This window comes from Perna viridis, chromosome 9 (genome assembly GCF_037379345.1).
Source record: "Perna viridis isolate PV_CMFRI_1.1 ecotype Kerala chromosome 9, ASM3737934v1, whole genome shotgun sequence".
In the NCBI taxonomy this organism is placed as follows: Eukaryota; Metazoa; Mollusca; class Bivalvia; order Mytilida; family Mytilidae; genus Perna; species Perna viridis.
The window spans coordinates 16,699,092-16,717,370 of record NC_142453.1 but is presented as its reverse complement, the minus strand read 5'-3'; the positions used below and the strand labels follow the sequence as shown (position 1 = coordinate 16,717,370).

Below are 18,279 nucleotides of genomic sequence, written 5' to 3'. Positions count from 1 at the left end.
GTATCAAAATTGAAAGTAACTATTATTCTATTAATAATTGCATATTTGATGATTCTATTTTTAGTATATTGTAGTGTGTGACATCAGTTTCATTCAAAAATCTAAATAAAGTCTAATGACTTCACAATCACTACAAATGTTTTGACAGATGTTTTCAAATTTCTTGTCATGTACGAGCAATAGAAAATATCTCTCAACTTGGTCAAAGGAAAAAACTACAAAGTACTAGTAAACTATGATAATTGCTTGGTATTATTTGATTTAATCTTGTAATACTTAAAACAAGAGAGGTTTTGCCTAGCCTTTCTTTTATGATTTGCTAAATACAAAAGATAACTCTTTGATGCCACTGTGAATTAATACTGTTAAAATGCAGTTTTTTTTGCCTTTCAAATTGCTTCTGTGAAAGTAGTTCTAATAAATTGGGTTTTTTTTTTAGAATTCCTTAGGTTGATCATTATGAAATTTAAAAAAAAAATATCTACTGATTTATTCAAGTATTTCAAAAAATGTAGTCAGCCAAATTATTTGCTATATTACATAAATACCCTCCATTTATGTGACATTCTATTTATTTTAATAAGTAATCAGGTAACCATGGTAACCATTTCGTAATTCCCATCATGCTTTGTTGTCATGCTCATTGTTGTCACATCCAATCACATGACCATATTTTTGACAGAGTCCTTCCAATGTTTATGAAGATGACTTTATAGAATCTTCAAGCAACTCGGAACTGTCTGACATTCCAGAGGTAGAGGAAGAGTATATTGAGGAGGCCAACGAGAGCTCTGTACCTGAAGACCATAGCTCTTCCTTGGTTTTTCCTACTCATGATACACCAGTGCAGGTCAGCCATTAATCATCATAGCTAGGTCATCAACATGGTGATGGGGCTTTGAATCATTATCCTGGGGATGTATTTGATTTTATTGTGTGCTTTTATTTTTCTCGGTTATGGCTTAAAAATTTCTTTGCTTTTAATCATTATGTTTTATTTTTTGTGTAATTGTTTCTCAATATTACTGTAAACTTGGAAGATAGGATGGTAATTATTTTATGTATTTGAAATTTACTTCATATAATTATTTCACCAAAACAGCAATAATTGTAAAAATACATAGAAAGCTATATTTCCATGTTTGCTGTAGAGAATTTGTTTATTTTTGTCATCAGTATTTGTTTGTTGTCTGTCCAGTATTCATCTATGTCTGTTTAAATTCCACATGTTTTTAGGAGGAGCACATACGTCAACCTTTCATTGTTAATGTTTATCATTTCTTTGTGTTCATTTTCTCACTGTATATCATGATACCTAATCCAGAAAGGAAAGAGACAAAATATATTCAAGATATTACATGTAGATATTAAAAATTATGCAAGTTTCAAAAATAAAGACAGAATATGTTTAAGTGAGACAAATTTAGCAGAGCTGTAGCTACAGTGTATTTCAAGAACCCAAGGTTTCAACATGCCAGCATTAGAAACCAACAAAAATATATCCCTCCCCCTTTCTGTGCTATAAAGGCTTCCTTATTGACTTGGCTCTGGCTTTGCCACTGTTTTATTATCTTTCGAGGCATACAGAACTGACACAATTTAATTTATTGGCAATGCTATGGTCTATGTGATATACTTGATTATTATTAATGGCTTGTGTTTTCTTTTAAGAAGTTGTCTTTGTAAGAATCATGCATAATCTGAAAAATGTGGTACACCCCAAAAAAGGCTACATATTTTTATTTTTGTAATTAAGTTGTTTTATGGGTCTATACTATGAAATGTGTAATTATTCATTCAAATCTGCCTGCTCTTAGGAGATAATCGACATTGAAAATACAGTAAATTCTATTGTATTTGAGCGCCATTTACAGAGTTATCGCCCATAATTTTGAAATATACAGTGCATTTTATTTAATTTTTATCTCCTAAGAACACGGGTTATATGAAAAACCACATGTTTATTTCTGTTTACTATGACATTTCAAACACAATATCAAAAATAAAAATAGGTAGGCTTTCTACCCATGAATCACATTTTGCATGATCCTTAGATGGAGTGCTACTTAAAATCTAAGTAGTAATAGATTGAAAATATTGGAAGTACATGTAAAACAGTTGTAAAAATGATTACAGGATTTAAGATATAAGTTACATGTAATAGATGAAATAATCTTGTTTTGTCAGAAATTGTGTTTGCTCTGCAATATACCATACACACATTTAAGAGTATGTACACATCTAAAGCTAAATCACATCCATTTCTGTGGCACTGGGAACAAAGAAAACCCATCTTATCTAAAACAGGGCTATTTAAGAATCAACATTTGTGCAAACTTACATTTTCTCACAAGCCACAATTCCAAATTGAAGATATGAGATTTTTTATGTGGATGTTGACAAATTCTGCCCTTTACACTATTTCGCTCAGACGAAAGCACTGCAAAGCCAGTAAAAAACATGAAATTATCTTATGTCAATGATGCTTCCAAATTAAATTATTTGTCTATGTGTACGAGTGTTGGATTTAATAAATAAATAAATATCTGTATTTGTGAACTACATGTAGAGCTTGGAAAAATGTTTATATCTGGAGGGAATTGTGTATATTATATGCTAGAGTTTTTATTTGATTGTGAAACTACAGTGGAACCTATCTTAACTTAAACACTTTTGGGCTGAAGGTTGTCTTCAATTTATGCAGATTTTCAATAATGGCAGGTTCAAAATTCAATTAAAATTATAATGATCTCTACCAGTAGTTTAGACAGATTTCACTGTATATTACACAAGGGTACTTGTATTGCACATACTTTGAATAGGAATTGTATAAAGAGTTATCTAACCTGTCATAACCAAACAGGGGCCTTTTTTTTAAGAAACAAAGCCACTAAAATCTGTTTATTTTAACATGCTCTTGATCCTGTATCCCTGTATCATAAAAATTCTTATATTGAAAGTGTCTTGGAATACTTGAGTTTGTTTTTTTGTTGTTTTTTTTTTGTATTCTGATTGTCCAGGGAGTTGAGATAGGGTTAATTGAAGAAATAAATCAAAAGATATATTGACCAATGGTCTTGTAGCTCTTGCTTAAAACATTACTAACTTGGGCAATGATAACTTAGAAATAAAATGGTTAAGATTTAATTTAAATCAAGTTACGAAATCTAAAGCAGTACCCAGAATTTAAAAAAGTCTCTGAAATTCTACAAAATCATAGCACATATTTAAACTGAAGAAACTAGATTTTTTTTTTTAAACTGCATGATTAATAAAAGAAAGGTAGAAGTACTTGATAAGGTGTGCCTAAACTAAAAAAAAGTCTACTTGTGAAAAAAATCTCTAGATGGAACATTTTCCTCACTCCTAAATTAACTTATCCCTTTTTCAGGAATTGAATGAGGATGATAGTTCTACGCCTCGATCAACATCTACGCCTAGAGCTGTCAAGAAGTCGCCACAGCCAGGGTCAGCAGCCACCCCTTCCATTAAAGTAGATATGGCTAAAGACAGTCCTCGAGTTTCTCCCAGAATGAAAATTCCTGCTATAGGTAAATTAATTAAGAAAGGTTAAGGAGAAGCTAAAAGACAAATTATGGGACACAAAATTTCTCAAACTGAATGGTTCATATAAACTTAATTTTTGTTACAAAGCGTTTAAATTGATCCTATTTCCCTGTTTTTTATATCAATTCAATTGGACAGCTATAGGATGGGGATATGTTGCTCTGACATTGGCAATCACATTAAAAGAAAGTCTTTTTTGTTGTTATGGAGACAAAAATTACCATCTTACAAAGTTCTGAATTTCTGAATCATTGAAAGGTAAAGCAAAATTACCAAACTTGCAATCACTAATTAGGGAGATATTAAGAAGGTAGACCTAGAGTAAGGGACTTTACTCTTACAAATCATTAGAACATTCGTGTAAAGCATTTTAAATCAATCTCTTCTAAGCATCAAAGTAATTTGGATTGATATCATTCTATTTCAAATGAAAGCTTGGTAGGCTATGGTGAAGTTCAATGTGATGCAAACATATCACTGATTTCAAGAGTTACGTGCCTTACCCCAGGTCTACCTCCGTAAATGATGCAAACTGACAAAATCAAGGAAAACTGGAAATATGAAATGATTCACTATGTTCCTGACTTGATACAGCCGTTTCAAGGTGAAATTCATCTCATTAAACAATATAAAACTTCATGGCTGAATTAAGTAGCCCTAAACACATTAACTGTACAGTACCCAGGGAGTAATAATACTTGGAGAACATTTTTTCAATATTGGAATAGTTGTCACAGTGATAGATATCCCTACAATGTATACTATCTCTTTTACAGAAATTACAAGGGACAGTAGTTCTGAGAGAGGAAATTCTTTCGAAATTTCTGAGGATGAAACAGATCTTAGTGCTAGTTCAAAGGGAAGGAACTCTGCTAAAAAGCCTTTTGAATCTCCTAAATCTAATAGAAAATCTCCGAGGGATAAAAGTGACTTAAAACATTCTTCTCAAATGGATAGCCATAGTGATGTAAACAGTGAAAGTTCTAAAAAAAGTGTCGATAAAAATGTAGCACCCAGTGACACAGCACAAACTAATGGCTACCAAAGTTTAGACAGTAGTTTTGATAGTAGTCGAACAATAACTAGTCGGAATAATTCTCCGCGTAATACTCCACGGAAACAGCCAACTAATGGAGTACAAAAAGGTCATGATGCAAATGCCAACAAAGTATTACGAGAAAATAGCCCAATTAGGGCAGGAAAGCGGGATGATATTCCATTGCTGGATTTAAATGGTTGTGACGATCGTAGTGACGTTGATTCAATTAGTGGTGAAATCAATCCCCCTATAGATGATAATCGTGTTCGATTGTTTGTTGCATTATTTGATTATGATCCAGAAACTATGTCTCCCAATACAGATGCTTTAGACGAGGAACTTCCTTTCAAAGAGGGCCAAATTATAAAGGTATATACATGTACTCTTTAAGTTTTTAGGGGTGGGTGTATCTTTTGTTTTAGTTTTCCTTAGAAAAAAGAAAAAGGGGTAGGTCACCTTTTACTTGTTTGTCCTATATCAATGTTACCATGGTTACTGTAATGACCATTAAACGTTTATTTATCTTCATTTGGCCAAGAAAAAATAGGGTAGGAAGGTAGGTAAAACCGTTTTATTTTTTAAAATCACTTTATATAGACACTCATGGGAGGATTTCTTGGCTTCTATAGTATATAACTAAAAATTGATAGTTTAGCGGCATTTCATAAAAAAGTGCAATAAAATATGCTCGGTTAGGCAGAAAAAAAAATCGGCTAGGTAGGGTAACCTTAAACAGACATATTTTTTTCTTGGCCTTGTATGCATGACAAACCAAGAAAGCTAAGAAATTCATTTGGTGGTACCATGTATTAGAAAAGTGTTTTGGTTGAAAAGAAAAAGAAAATTACTACTGTTATCTATGACTTCTGCAAACTTGTAGTGATATTTTGGCATACATTTATTAGGTCTTCCTGATGTTATTTGTATGTTGAGTGGGTTACATGTAACCTTAATCTGGCATAGAATTATGTATTCAAAAAGGAGATAACTGTATTTTATTTTAAGGTTTGAAGGTGTCAGTCATGGATTTGACAGTGGCAAATTGGGTATAGTGACGACGTGTAGTAAAGTGGAGCCAATAAACAAATATTTGCAACAGTTAAATCTACATTTACGATGACAATTTAATCTTCAAATACAATACACTGACCTCAACTCTAATGCAACTGTCATCACTGTCGAATACATGTATGTCTGTGAGAATATTAGCTAAACAAATTCAAAAATAAATCTATGCATTGTTAAAAATTTGAGACTGTCAATCATGAAATTGACCTACATTTCCTTAAATTTTTGGTGTTAATAAATGAAATTCCTTGTAACTACGAATTTTGCATTAGAATTAATTTTAACTGATTTTCAATTTTTTTCTTTCCTTGCTCACACATGTACAATGTATGTAATTTGACTATTGTACTTTGTATTGTAATTATGATATGACTTGATTTTTTATTTTGCAGAATTTCAGAAAGTTATCAGTCATTCTACCTTTACATCATCCCCATTATAAAAATCCTGTTAATTGACCAAAAATAACATTTTAAGTGTTTTCTCATATTATCCTACATTTGTTGTGGTAAATTATAATCTTCATATTTTCATAGTAGTTTTTAGATTTGCACTTTTATAATTTATGCTATATACATTTTTTTTTGTATTTTTCTAGTATGTACATTTTTGTAGATTTTATAAACACAGTTGCTTTAAATACATTGATTAGGCTCATTTGATATTTAAATAAGATAGAAAAAAGACATTTTTTTCACACTTTGTTCCAAGGCTGGTTTTCGTTCATTTATTCTTGTTTCTTATCAGGATTTTCTTTTATTCAATAGAATTTCCCAATTTTCAATTTTAGATTTTACCATAAAGATTGTGTTTTTGGAGGGGTTTTTTGTTTTGTTTTTTCATATATCTCTATATCTTCTATGAATTTTACCTACAATGTATTATTATTTTTTTGTCTTTTTTATCACACGACATGTACTGTAGAAGTATTGCAGTGTACTAATTTTCGCTATTTTCATGGTGGACAGAAAAGTGTGAAAAAATGTAGCAACAAAATTGAGTTTTATCACTATAGAACCGTTATCATTTTTTGAAACCACGAAAAGTGATACTCATGAATATGTTCACTTGACAGAATCCGAGAAAGTTAATATTTTTATAGTATGTTTTTTTTTCAATTTTTCAACTATATTGCATCCTTTATTGGCTTTAAAAAATCATGTCTGATTCAGACACACATAGATACCTTAATCTTAAGATGTCTATTTCCTGCCATATATGGGCTTAAATGGGTGGAGCATTGTTTTAATAAAAGAGGTTTTATCTGGAATCTTTTAATGACATGTTATTCAATAATAATGCATCAGTATTTATTATTTGACAGATCTTTGGTGACAAAGATGCAGATGGTTTCTACAGAGGGGAGTGTAATGGCCGAGCAGGTTATGTCCCCTGTAATATGGTTTCTGAAGTTCAAGTTGATGATGATGAGTTAGCCGATCAACTACTTAAGGAAAGCCAAGGAACTACTTTTAATATTAATGCTCAACTAATAGGTAGGTATTTTTAATAAGTGTAACCAAAACAGTATTGTTTAGCACAACCCTTGAGATGATACTATGTAGTCAGAGGGGTTCTTTATGCTGAATTACATGCCCTTGAGATGAAACTACGTAGTCTGAGTCAGAGGGGCTCCTTATGCTGAATTACATTCCCTTGAGATGATACTATGTAGTCTGAGTCAGAGGGGCTCCTTATGCTGAATTACATGCCCTGGAGATGATACTTTGTAGTCAGAGCCAGAGGGGTTCCTTATGCTGAATTACATGCCCTTGAGATGATACTACATGTATGTAGTCAGAGCCAGAGGGGTTCCTTATGCTGGATTACATGCCCTTGAGATGATACTATGTAGTCAGAGCCTGAGGGGCTCCTTATACTGAATTGCATGCCCTTGAGATGATACTATGTAGTCTGAGTCACAGGGGCCCCTTATGGTGGATTATATACCCTTGAGATGATACTATGTAGTCTGAGCCAGAGGGTCCCTTTATGTGGGAATTATTACAGTGGATTATATCAAAAATCATTGGAGCAAACCCTCTCACAGGCCATTCACCCCTCCCCCTCCTTTCCAAACTTTTGAGAATATCCTTAAAATTCTTTTTTACCATTTGTTTAAAGTAAAGATAAATTTTCTACAATGTCAGTAGCCTTATCAAATTTCACTTTTTTTGTTTGCATTTTTTTCAGCTGATTTTTATACCCCACCTATGGCTAAGTATTATATGATATACTTCAAAAAGTTGTGTCTTCATCCATCTGTCAGTTCCCAGATTGATGTATAGTTATTGATTATCATAAAATACAGATCAAGTTTAAATTTCAATTTGATTGGAATATTTATACAAACGTTACAGCCATTTTAGTTGCTTTTACCCAAAAAGTGTTTTGTAATTTGACTGGTTATCATTTTCCCATGAAAGGCCTTATTCGATTGTGCTACATTATTTTTTACTCAACCTGCTGTTACATGTATATTTAAGGCAAAGTTAAAATGTTATCTTCTGTCTTACTTTTTCAGGTGGTGACCATTTTATAAAGCCAGTCAAAAGTTCAGATGAAATCTCCACTAGTCCCAGTAGTCTCCTGCCTGTTTACGATACTGACAATTTACGGCGCATGATAGCACTGTATGACTACGACCCACAGGAACTTTCACCCAATGTTGATGCAGAGGTATTTAATATTATCTGGGGTTCATGAAGAGAGAGCCTTAGGTTCTTTGCCCTACCTTATCTTTTAAGTGACCTTAGAAATTGTGGTTACCTGGGATTATTTCAAAGGGACCATTGATATATGTCAGATTGCCCACAAGAATGTAAAAATGACTCATAAGATCTTTATCAATTGAGTTGAGAATGCCCATTGACTCTCATTGCTCCCTGTGGGCTCCTGATTTGGAAATAAAGAAATGTTATGTTATGTTACAAAAAATATATTACAGTGATAGGGGTGTGCTTTCTTACCTTCTTCCTTCTGTTATAGTCAGGGGGCCTCCCTTTACACAAGGGGTTGGGGGCCATCTCTCATCCTTTATTCCTCCTATACCACTGAATGGAACTTACAAAACTTTCACAGAATCTTTATTAATCCCATTGCTCACCTATTTTAGATTTTGAACCAAATCAATATGGAGGTCAAAAGGCAATTGTTAACAATTGGGGGGAGTAGAGGTATCTAGTTAGTGAGCAGTTTTTTTAGTTTATAATTAGGTTTAAAAGTGTGGAAACAACAATTTGAAAGATATATGCATGTATTGACTTTATTGATTCAATCCCTTTTGAAACTGTAAAGCTGATATAGACAATTTTTCACTAGAATGTATGCTCCACTTAATTTGAGTTTGAGCTACTGATATTGCATGGACCGCTTCAATGTTAATAACAGATTCAAGTTTAATAATTTCTTATAGGTTGAGTTAGCATTTAAAGTTGGTGACATCATTATGGTGTACGGTGATATGGATGACGATGGATTCTTCATGGGAGAGCATAAAGGACGGAAAGGTTTAGTTCCATCAAACTTCCTCCAGGAGGCGCCACTTACAGATGATGAGGCAATGGAGAGTGCTAGTGTTGTTTCCCCTGCCAGGTCAGGAGAGAGTATTAATACAGTTTCCCGCCAATCGGATTCAGTAAGCGATCAGCCATTCTGCATGCATGTTTGTGTTGTGAATTTTGTTTTGTTGTTTTTACATTTCTGTTTTTTTTGTTTTTTTTTGGTTGCAAACTTTGCACTAGAGCATTCTCCCATAGAACAAATCCTTTCTGAGTTTCTCTGTCTTGTTCCATGTCTTAATTATTTATTCAAAGGAAGAAATTGTACAGATATATACTAAATTGTTTTTTATAAATTCAAAAACTTAAAAGGGCTTTATGGAGAAAAAAATTTCTTTTGAGGGGGGGGGGAGGAGGGGAGTTCTGGAATTTTTTTTTTTATTTTTCATTCTGAAGAGGAGTTATGATAATTTTCATAGTTCTTTACAAAGTAATAAGTGTGCATTCTCAAAAAATAATGACTTTCATTATGTATACCTATTTAGCCAACAGAAAAGGAATTTTTAGTCACAGTGGAGCAGTAGATGTGAATTCTGATATCCCCAGACTTTTTCTCACTTCTGAACATGGCATGCTGAATTGATTGAACCTTACATCACTGATTGGTTTTTGTTTTATTTCACATGTATATTGTAACTTCTTTTTTGTTTCATATCATATTTGTGTCTTTTAGTAATGTATACTGAGAAAATTTTCCTATACCTTTTTTCACTCTCTAGTATGCTCTAATATAAAAAAAGGCTAACAAAAATTAATTTCTTGCTTGGAAAATGTTTAAAAAATGCCTTGGCCTAAATTGTAATAAGATTTGTTTGCCTTTTCTTGACTCAAATTATTCATTGTTAGAGAGTAGGTTGGGATATGAATTTGGATGTAAAACAATTAATACAGCTGTGTCTTTTCTATGTCTAAAAAATACTTTTGCTGATAGGTGGGAATGTAATATTTAGGTTGAGTCATTTGCTGGGTAGGTTTAAATTTTAATTTAGGCCTTTTAAAATAATTCTCAGTCTACATATTTCTAGACTTGCAATGTCTATTTTAATTTGTACACTTTATCCACTGAAATATACCATGATTGTCAACTATAGATTTCTCACCAATTTAATTGAAATATTTCAGTCTATGTAGACAGCACTTCATGTTTCACTGGTCACAATTACTGATGATATATAATTTAGTAGCACAAATTTTATACTACACGAACACACAGCTTTTTCAGTTTCTCATTGTTTCATGACATTTTTGTATTTTTGTGTTCTATATAGGTTTTCATCCCGGTGGGGATGTTGTCTCTTTGACATATACACAGTAACTATTCTCATTATATTACATTAAAATGATATTGTCAAAATTTGTTTTCTGTTTTAACTAAATTATTTGTCGGTCATATTAAAATAATGCAAAAAACAAACTGTGCATATTGCATTCTATATGAAGTAGTTTCATCTTCTGCACTCCTTCTACATAGTTCTTTATATTTCTCAAGTGCGTAAACTTTTATTCTTATTATAACGAATTTCACAATTTGGATTTTTTTATTGTTTAGTCTAACTACAGGGACATTTTTTCTTAAAGAAAGTTAATTTAAGTTTGCCAATATGACAAAATTTTTTGCTGTATATTAAAAAAATCTTTTAATAAAAAATATTAATATGGGATCCTGAGATTTTAAAATTAGAGGTTCCAGGCTTTTATTGGTCTGTTATTTTGTGCCCTTAAAATTCACAATGTTAAGCCAAAGATAATGTTCCAATAAAAGAGGGACTCTCCACTCAAAGGAATCCCCTGGACCCCCATTATGCAGATAAACTTAATTCCTTAGTCTTTTCAAAGTGACAAAAAAGTACTGGTAAAAGTGAACGTATTGATTTTTGAAACATTGAAGTGCTCTACATTGGAATATTATATATTTTATGGTTCTGACGATCATTATTATTATTGACACATGGTATATTTGTGATTTGTTTTTCCAGACCCAAGTGATATAACTATGACAACAGATGTTTCCTAGGTAATGGTTGCTATGTTACATACTGCACTGTGTTTGAAAAAAATCTTTTCCAAAAATTGTTTTTTTAAATTCAAGTAGTTTTGTTGTCACATTTTTTGGAAAAGATTTGCATGAAATTAGGCTGAAATGTTTAAAAGATGCAGTATACTAAAAAAAACCTGTGTGCATTTACTTTTTAATTTTTCAGTTGTTTAGCTTGTACCTGTTACTATATATATAGTTGTACCTGTTACTATATATATAGGGGGGGTGCTTTAAATCAATTTAGAACTGACTTGAGGAAATTACTGATATTTACAAATTTCACCTCCTTAAAGAAATTTGATTTTAGACATTTCAGAGAACACATGCACCTGAACAACGAACACAAACTGTATGAATGTTACACTGCATGCATGTCTTGCATGAATAAATTGCATTAGAGTCCTCACGATGCTGTTTTGAAGTTTTTAACTATCAGCTGATGAAGCTTTTTCGCTTTTACTTTTTAGCTGTTCAGACAACAGTTATACAGAGGAAATTAAGCAAATTTTTAATCCAAGATTTAGATCTAAAACACTAATGCAAATGCTCAAGGAATCATTCCATTCAATTATCAAGGGAAATAACTCAAGTGATGATGAAACAAAATCTGATCGAACATAATAAGGTATTTTTAGGGTTTGGGAATTTCCAATTAGGTGAATTTTTCATAGATCAATAGACTTGACCTGATTTTGTAAATAGTTTGTTGTAGCATTAATCCTGACTAGCAGGTTTTAGCTTGTAAATTTAGAGAAATGTTTATAATGACAGTGCAATAAAAACATGTTACTGGTATGTTATTCTGACAAATGAATGTAAAGTTTGTTTCACTTTACTGGTTTTCTGTCCATTTAGTAGTGGAAAAGGTAACAGTTTGTTAATAAGTGTGAAATATTAGTTAGCTAGTGAAATCTAACCTGAGTGTTTTTAGTGAAAAGCTTTTACTGATCAACCTTGCAGTCCTCCCTGGATTAGGGTGTGTACATGTACTACCTGCAAGTGTGCTGAACATGTCTATTTCTAATTCTGGTTTTAAGTCAAGCTTCATATTTGAGAAAATAAGCTTATTCCAACTATTTATTTCACTCATCAAATCTGCCATAAAAAGTTAAAGTACAATCAATCAATCAACTACACATAATCAGTGATGTATTTGGTCCATTATGGATTGATTTGGTTAGACGGCAATTGAAAAGTTTCCAGATTCAAGAACTATAGTACCTGATTACTAGGTCCAACTAATGCATGGTTACTGGTCATCCATTACAGATCCATCAGCAATCAGTCAGTAATGCAGATTTGGTTTGGGACAGTATTCATTTGTTTTTTTTTTCATTTTGGTGTTCAGCTTTCATAAGTTTTACTGCTATGATCCAGAAAAATTACACTGCACATATTTTCTGGAGATATAGTATGTAATTGCCTTGGGTATATGCTATTTCTAATGAGTTGGAAGGACCACTGCTTTTAAAGTATGGCAATTTTAGAAGTAATAACACGTGTACAGATGTTTCATTTTTAACCAGGAAGTTGTGCATGCAGTGAAATAACAGTACAGGGGAATTACTTGTGTTTTGGGAAAAGGGTTAACTTGATTGAGTTTTTTTTTTTTTTTTTTTTTTTTGAGGGGCTGGGAATCTGTAAGCAAACATGCAGGAAGTTATACTTATGGTCTCAATTTATATGACTAGATTCTTCATAAAGACTGTTCTTTCGTATTAAACAACAATTAGACCATAGATACTTTTTAAACATTATATAGAGAAATAGAGAAAGCAATCATTTAATTTTTTATGCACCAGTATATATATAAACAGAACTAAGTGTTGAGTTATAGGTGTGGCCGAGTGATAAGCTGTGTATGTACTCATAATTAATATGAATTTTGAAATTCTCATTCACCTAAAAATAAGCATTGTAGTGGAAAAGGATGGAGATATTTACACATTGATTTTTTTTCTCTTTTTCTTTCATTTTTTAAAAATGAGAAAACATATAAATTTGATAGAATAGCTACAATAGTGAAACTGGGATGGTAAACTCTGTCTCACAGATCAAAGAAATTTCATACTTTTGAGTAAAAAATTATGATGACATCATAATTGATTAAATATTTAGAAAGTTCTGTTTGGCATTTTTTTCTTTCTTTGATGAATATTATATAATGGAACACATGAAAAAAGGAGTAAATATGGATCTGCCCCATTGGTTAACATAAATGTTGGCAAGGTTATTTTAAAATGAGGCATTAATCTCGCGTGATTTATCTGGCACATTTAATTTTTTTTATGAAATATATCATTTTAAAAATATCATACAATGTGTTGATACATTTTGTGAATAGATATGGATTAAATAGACTTATTCATTTATTTACAGTGAAACCTCCCTAAACTGAACCCCTTTTTAACTGTAGATCTGTTTTGTTTAGACTTTTTATGAGCAAGTCTGCGGATGCTTTTAGAAAAGCAGAGGACCCTTACCCTAGTGTACACCTGGTCCATGCTCCCAGTTTTTAGTGGAGTCTGAGTTGTTCATTTACTTAGGTGACTTTGTATGTATTATTTTGGTTATTTTATTTTCCTTGTAGTGTTTGTCTGTTTTCCATGTCTGGTCTTTGTCCCTGGATTACATTCTTTTGATTCTTGCTAGAATCTTGGTTCCCTTGATTACTCATTTTGCCATGTTCGGTTTACCAAATTTAAATCTGTCTAAACTGATATAAAGGGACTTCAGAAAGTGTCTTATTCAGATATTCTTTACGTTTTTGGTCAGTTTATTCAGGGTTCAGTATAGATGGATTTCACTGTATCATGTTCATGCATATTGTAAAGGATGTTGCGTTTAATGAAAATGGTTCATTGGACTATTTTATTTCATTTTCAACAATATATACAGTTGTAATTAATCTCATTTTCTTTCCTGCAGACACAGCGACTGGGATCTCACTCCACAGTGGAACAGCTACCACAGGATAGGGTAGATAACTCTCATCAGAAGTCTGATTCCCGGTCTACTACTCCTGATGATGTCAAACAGAAAAGAAAAGGGTCCAGTATCTTATCCAAAGGCAAAAACATTTTTAAAAAGCTAACAAGATAACAGAAGATATTTTCATAGATTTTATTTTTGCAATTAATGTTTTATAGATAAAGAGAAGAAAATAAGGCATGATGAATTCAAATTGAAAAAAAGCCAAAATTATGTGATACTTTAGCATTTAAAAATTTGAATTGAAGGAAGACTGTTTTAAATCCATGGAAACTATGGAATTTTGTGTAGTTAATGTGTCAAAAGCTTTAGGAAATTGTAGGTACTTTTCTATACAGAACTACAGAGCTTTCAAACTAATAAAAGTCTTATTTCATTATGAAATTTGATAGACATATCTTCCTTAAATATGCTACATACATTGAGTAGGTCATTCTTTAGAATGACAGAACTTACTTCATACTTTATTTTACTTGATATAAGAAGTCAATACACTAATTAACGTGAGGTAGGGCAAAAAGCAGATGTAGATTTCAGGTTTTTTTTGTATTTTCATACATCAGCTGACAAGTTCAATTTTTCCTCAGTATTTTTTTTTCAGTTTATTTACTGTCAGTTCTAGAAATGTCTGCTGTTATGAAATTGCCTTGTTTTAGCAGTATTCTTGAAATGGAATCCCTTGCATCAGAAACAAAGGGGTGAATACCAACCATTACAAACTTCTGTGGTCCTTTATAATGGCGTATTATACAATTGTGTTGCAAGAAAATCAAACTAGTTGTAAGCTGCTTTTACTCAATTTTATTCAGCTATTTCAGTACAGATTATCAGGCCCCAGTGCCACAAAGCTGGAAAAATTACTGAAGTCTGAGAATATTTGTATAACTTCTTTTGATGTCATGACTTTGATGATAGTCCCAATTGAAGTTAAAAATATATTTTTCAGTCATAGGTATTTTCATGTTTTTTGGCACAGAGACCTGACCTCAGTGCCAAGAAAGTTAAAAAAAATTCCTAAGTCTGAGAATATTCTTAACTTCCATGGTAACTCCAATCAGCATCTTTGAAATTGATGTCACAAACAGTTCAGAATTTTCTCTAACTTATGTAATTTTTCAAGTTTTGTGGACCACAAAATACAAAAAATTACTCCAATCTGAGAATATTTGTATATCTTTTTGTGATGTCATCAGTTTCCAAGACGTTGATTGTTGTCACCTGGGAACTTTTGTGGCGCTTCGGCCTTATTTATTTAAATACATCTTTTGTTTTGACTATGCTACCATTTTCAAAGTACTTTTAAATTTTCGAATATTTGTCTTCTTAGCCTAGGATATTTATCTTGGATTTGGTTTAGACTTACCTGGATTGGCCGCTGAGCTCTTATAACCATACAAATTTTTAACGTGTTTTTTTTTTTAAAATAACATTCCCCAAAGAAATGAACAAGCGGATTTAAACATTTCTCAAATTTTAAATGTTTGGGTGCTGTACCCATGTGCTAAATATTTTTGAGTCATACTTGTAGCAGTATATTAATTATTACAAGTGTATTTTGTTATGGTGCTAAGTTGTGTAACTGTACATTTTGTGTATTGATGTGTATTTTACTTTATTTATTTCACCAGAAATGATATTAGATGAAAAGGTCATATGATTGATTTTTTATTCATTGCAAAATTATTTCTACTTAGTCAAAGCATTCCTTTTTCTTTTTATAGTGATTTCTTGAAAATTTATTCTTTATGCATATGTTACTATTTAATTATGATATTTTATTATTATCCACATTGTCAACCCTCTCTCAGTGGAGACTCCCACAGTCAATGAAAAATTAAGTATCTTCTATATATGTATAATGTTATTTGTAGGAGGTTTTTGGTTAACAGTACTATATTTTCAGTAAAAAATACTATATAATTGAATTTTTACATTACGAAAATTTCTTTTATGTAAACTTCTCCTACATGAGACAGTAGGGGAAGATCTTCCACATGAGCTGTTCCAATGTTTAATAGGTATGATTATGTAGTATATTTTTCAATTATGATGTAATAGATTTTTATATTGACTAAGATTAGGATATGTATTGCCTTTTTTGTCTACTTGAAACTCAAAAATTCAATGTTTCTAGATTTTACATATCAAAAATATGAATGTGTCCATGTAAGACAGCTGTCGATGTAATGTACATGTATTTTCATAATGTAATTGACATTTCAACTAAGTCTAATAAGATAATGCAATATGGTTTAACTTTTGTTTGAAAGTAAAAAAATGGGCAATTTCAGAATATCTGTATTTATCCATACAGATTTATATAGTAACTATTGATTTTCTCTGTGTAACATTTTATTACAGAAATTATTCAGTATTCATGTTAATTTTTCCCAGAAAGTTTGTCTTTCTGGCAATTAAATTTTGATGTATGGGAATATGAGCTTTAAAAGTATTTCTAAAGAACTCAGCTGAAATATCAAGTATTAGTTCAATTTTAATTGTGAAGGTTTGAACCATGTTTTGTGTGATTCCAGTTTTCCCCCCTGATAAGTTGAAAATTTAATATGTCATGAGCAGTCCATAGTTTAAAGGTCTTCTCTTCAGATTTAAGGGAAACTTTGGATTTAATTCTACTTAAAGTCAGTAGCTGACTTCAAAGGTCATATTATACTATGAATTTTTCTCTGCTTTGTAGTTTAACTTAAATATACTGTTTGTCAGCAGTTGACCTTAGTATGTTTAAGTTAAAAGGTCATCCTATTTCAATACAAGCTGTGATCAGAATGCATTTATTCAAGGTTGTGTGGCTAGGCATATGTGTGTACACAATTGTATGTATGTATGGATAATTTGGCAACCATTTGTTTGTATGAGGGGAGCTGGGATCATCATTGAAATAAAAATTGAGGACAAAAATTCATTACAGAATTGAAGGAGGAGGTTATTAATATTTAGTTCAAGCACAAAATCATGCAGTATTAAAGATTTGGTACTTGACTCCCCCCCCCTTCCAAAACACCCCTCCTCATGTACAATCAAATGGTTGATCCTTATTTGAATAAGAGAGAAAGCCTTTCTGTGTTGTGTATAAGTCAATAACAGTATTCTGTTATTTATTGTGATAATTAACATCCATTCAAAAAGCATAAATTATTTTGATATGATATTTTGTTTGTTTTTATAAATTGCCAGTTATAATACTACTCACAAAGAAATTTTGTGGGGGTATGTAGAAATCAGCCCCATATGTCTGTCTGTCCATCTGTCAACATTTCTTCTCTGTGCAATTCTTAACTGCTCACACGATTTTGATGAAATTTTATTGGATGGTTATGCATAATATGTAGATGTGCATGGAGGAATACAAGTACTGTCAGAGGACTCAAAAGGGAGATTATTGAATTTATTGGTTATATATGTAATTCCATTTGAAGCAGAATACTCACTTTGTGAGCTTGCTCACAGTATTTCTAGTTGTATCAATCCTTGAAACCTATCAAGGGCTTGTTCTGGCTTAAGCTTAGTTTCTATAATAGTCTCTATTATGCAGATGGCATGGATAATTCTAGATTAATTCAAAACTTTCTAGGTTCTGATTGATAGTAGCATTTGATATTATTTTGCATGTATTTTATGTACAATCTCAACATTATTATTTGTTGGGTGCAGTTGTTTGTATTGTATGTCTGGCTTTCCCTAACATTTAAGTTGGTCTTTTGAAGTTAATTCCAGGTACTACATAGATCAGCACACTAATATCCTAACACTGCATCTGGTCAGTTCTTCTGTGTTAAAGAAAACTTTTTGCTTATTTGTTTTCTTGTGTTTTCTCAAGTTTTTGACAGATTTAGCATGATGTTTGTTTATAACTTGGTTTTCTTCAGTATAGCTGTCATTCCATCCATTTGTCAAAATTTTGTCTCAATTATATTTAATTGCTAATACCAGCACTTTTATGAATTACTTTATTTTTGTATGCATATCTGCTACATCAAAATGGAACATTTGGAAATCCT

General features: G+C 31.7%; 1 protein-coding gene across 22 annotated transcripts in view; it reads left to right on the top strand.

The window, feature by feature from the left end:
* Positions 1 to 17,427, top strand: part of LOC148606992 (RIMS-binding protein 2-like) — a 138,563-nt gene extending 121,136 nt beyond the window's left edge. For 15 of the 22 annotated variants that reach the window (XM_088545271.1, XM_088545265.1, XM_088545263.1 and 12 more), the window contains 7 exons: positions 683 to 850; positions 3,392 to 3,551; positions 4,344 to 4,975; positions 6,999 to 7,170; positions 8,199 to 8,353; positions 9,090 to 9,311; positions 14,201 to 17,427. In XM_088545271.1, coding sequence (XP_088401397.1) covers positions 683 to 850; positions 3,392 to 3,551; positions 4,344 to 4,975; positions 6,999 to 7,170; positions 8,199 to 8,353; positions 9,090 to 9,311; positions 14,201 to 14,374 — 1,683 coding nt within the window. In that variant the 3' untranslated portion in view covers positions 14,375 to 17,427. Of the gene's footprint in view, positions 1 to 682; positions 851 to 3,391; positions 3,552 to 4,343; positions 4,976 to 6,998; positions 7,171 to 8,198; positions 8,354 to 9,089; positions 9,312 to 11,210; positions 11,249 to 14,200 lie in introns of all 22 variants that reach the window. The other 7 variants (XM_088545273.1, XM_088545269.1, XM_088545270.1 and 4 more) reach the window with 4 other exon arrangements.
* Positions 17,428 to 18,279: the final 852 nt, after the last annotated feature.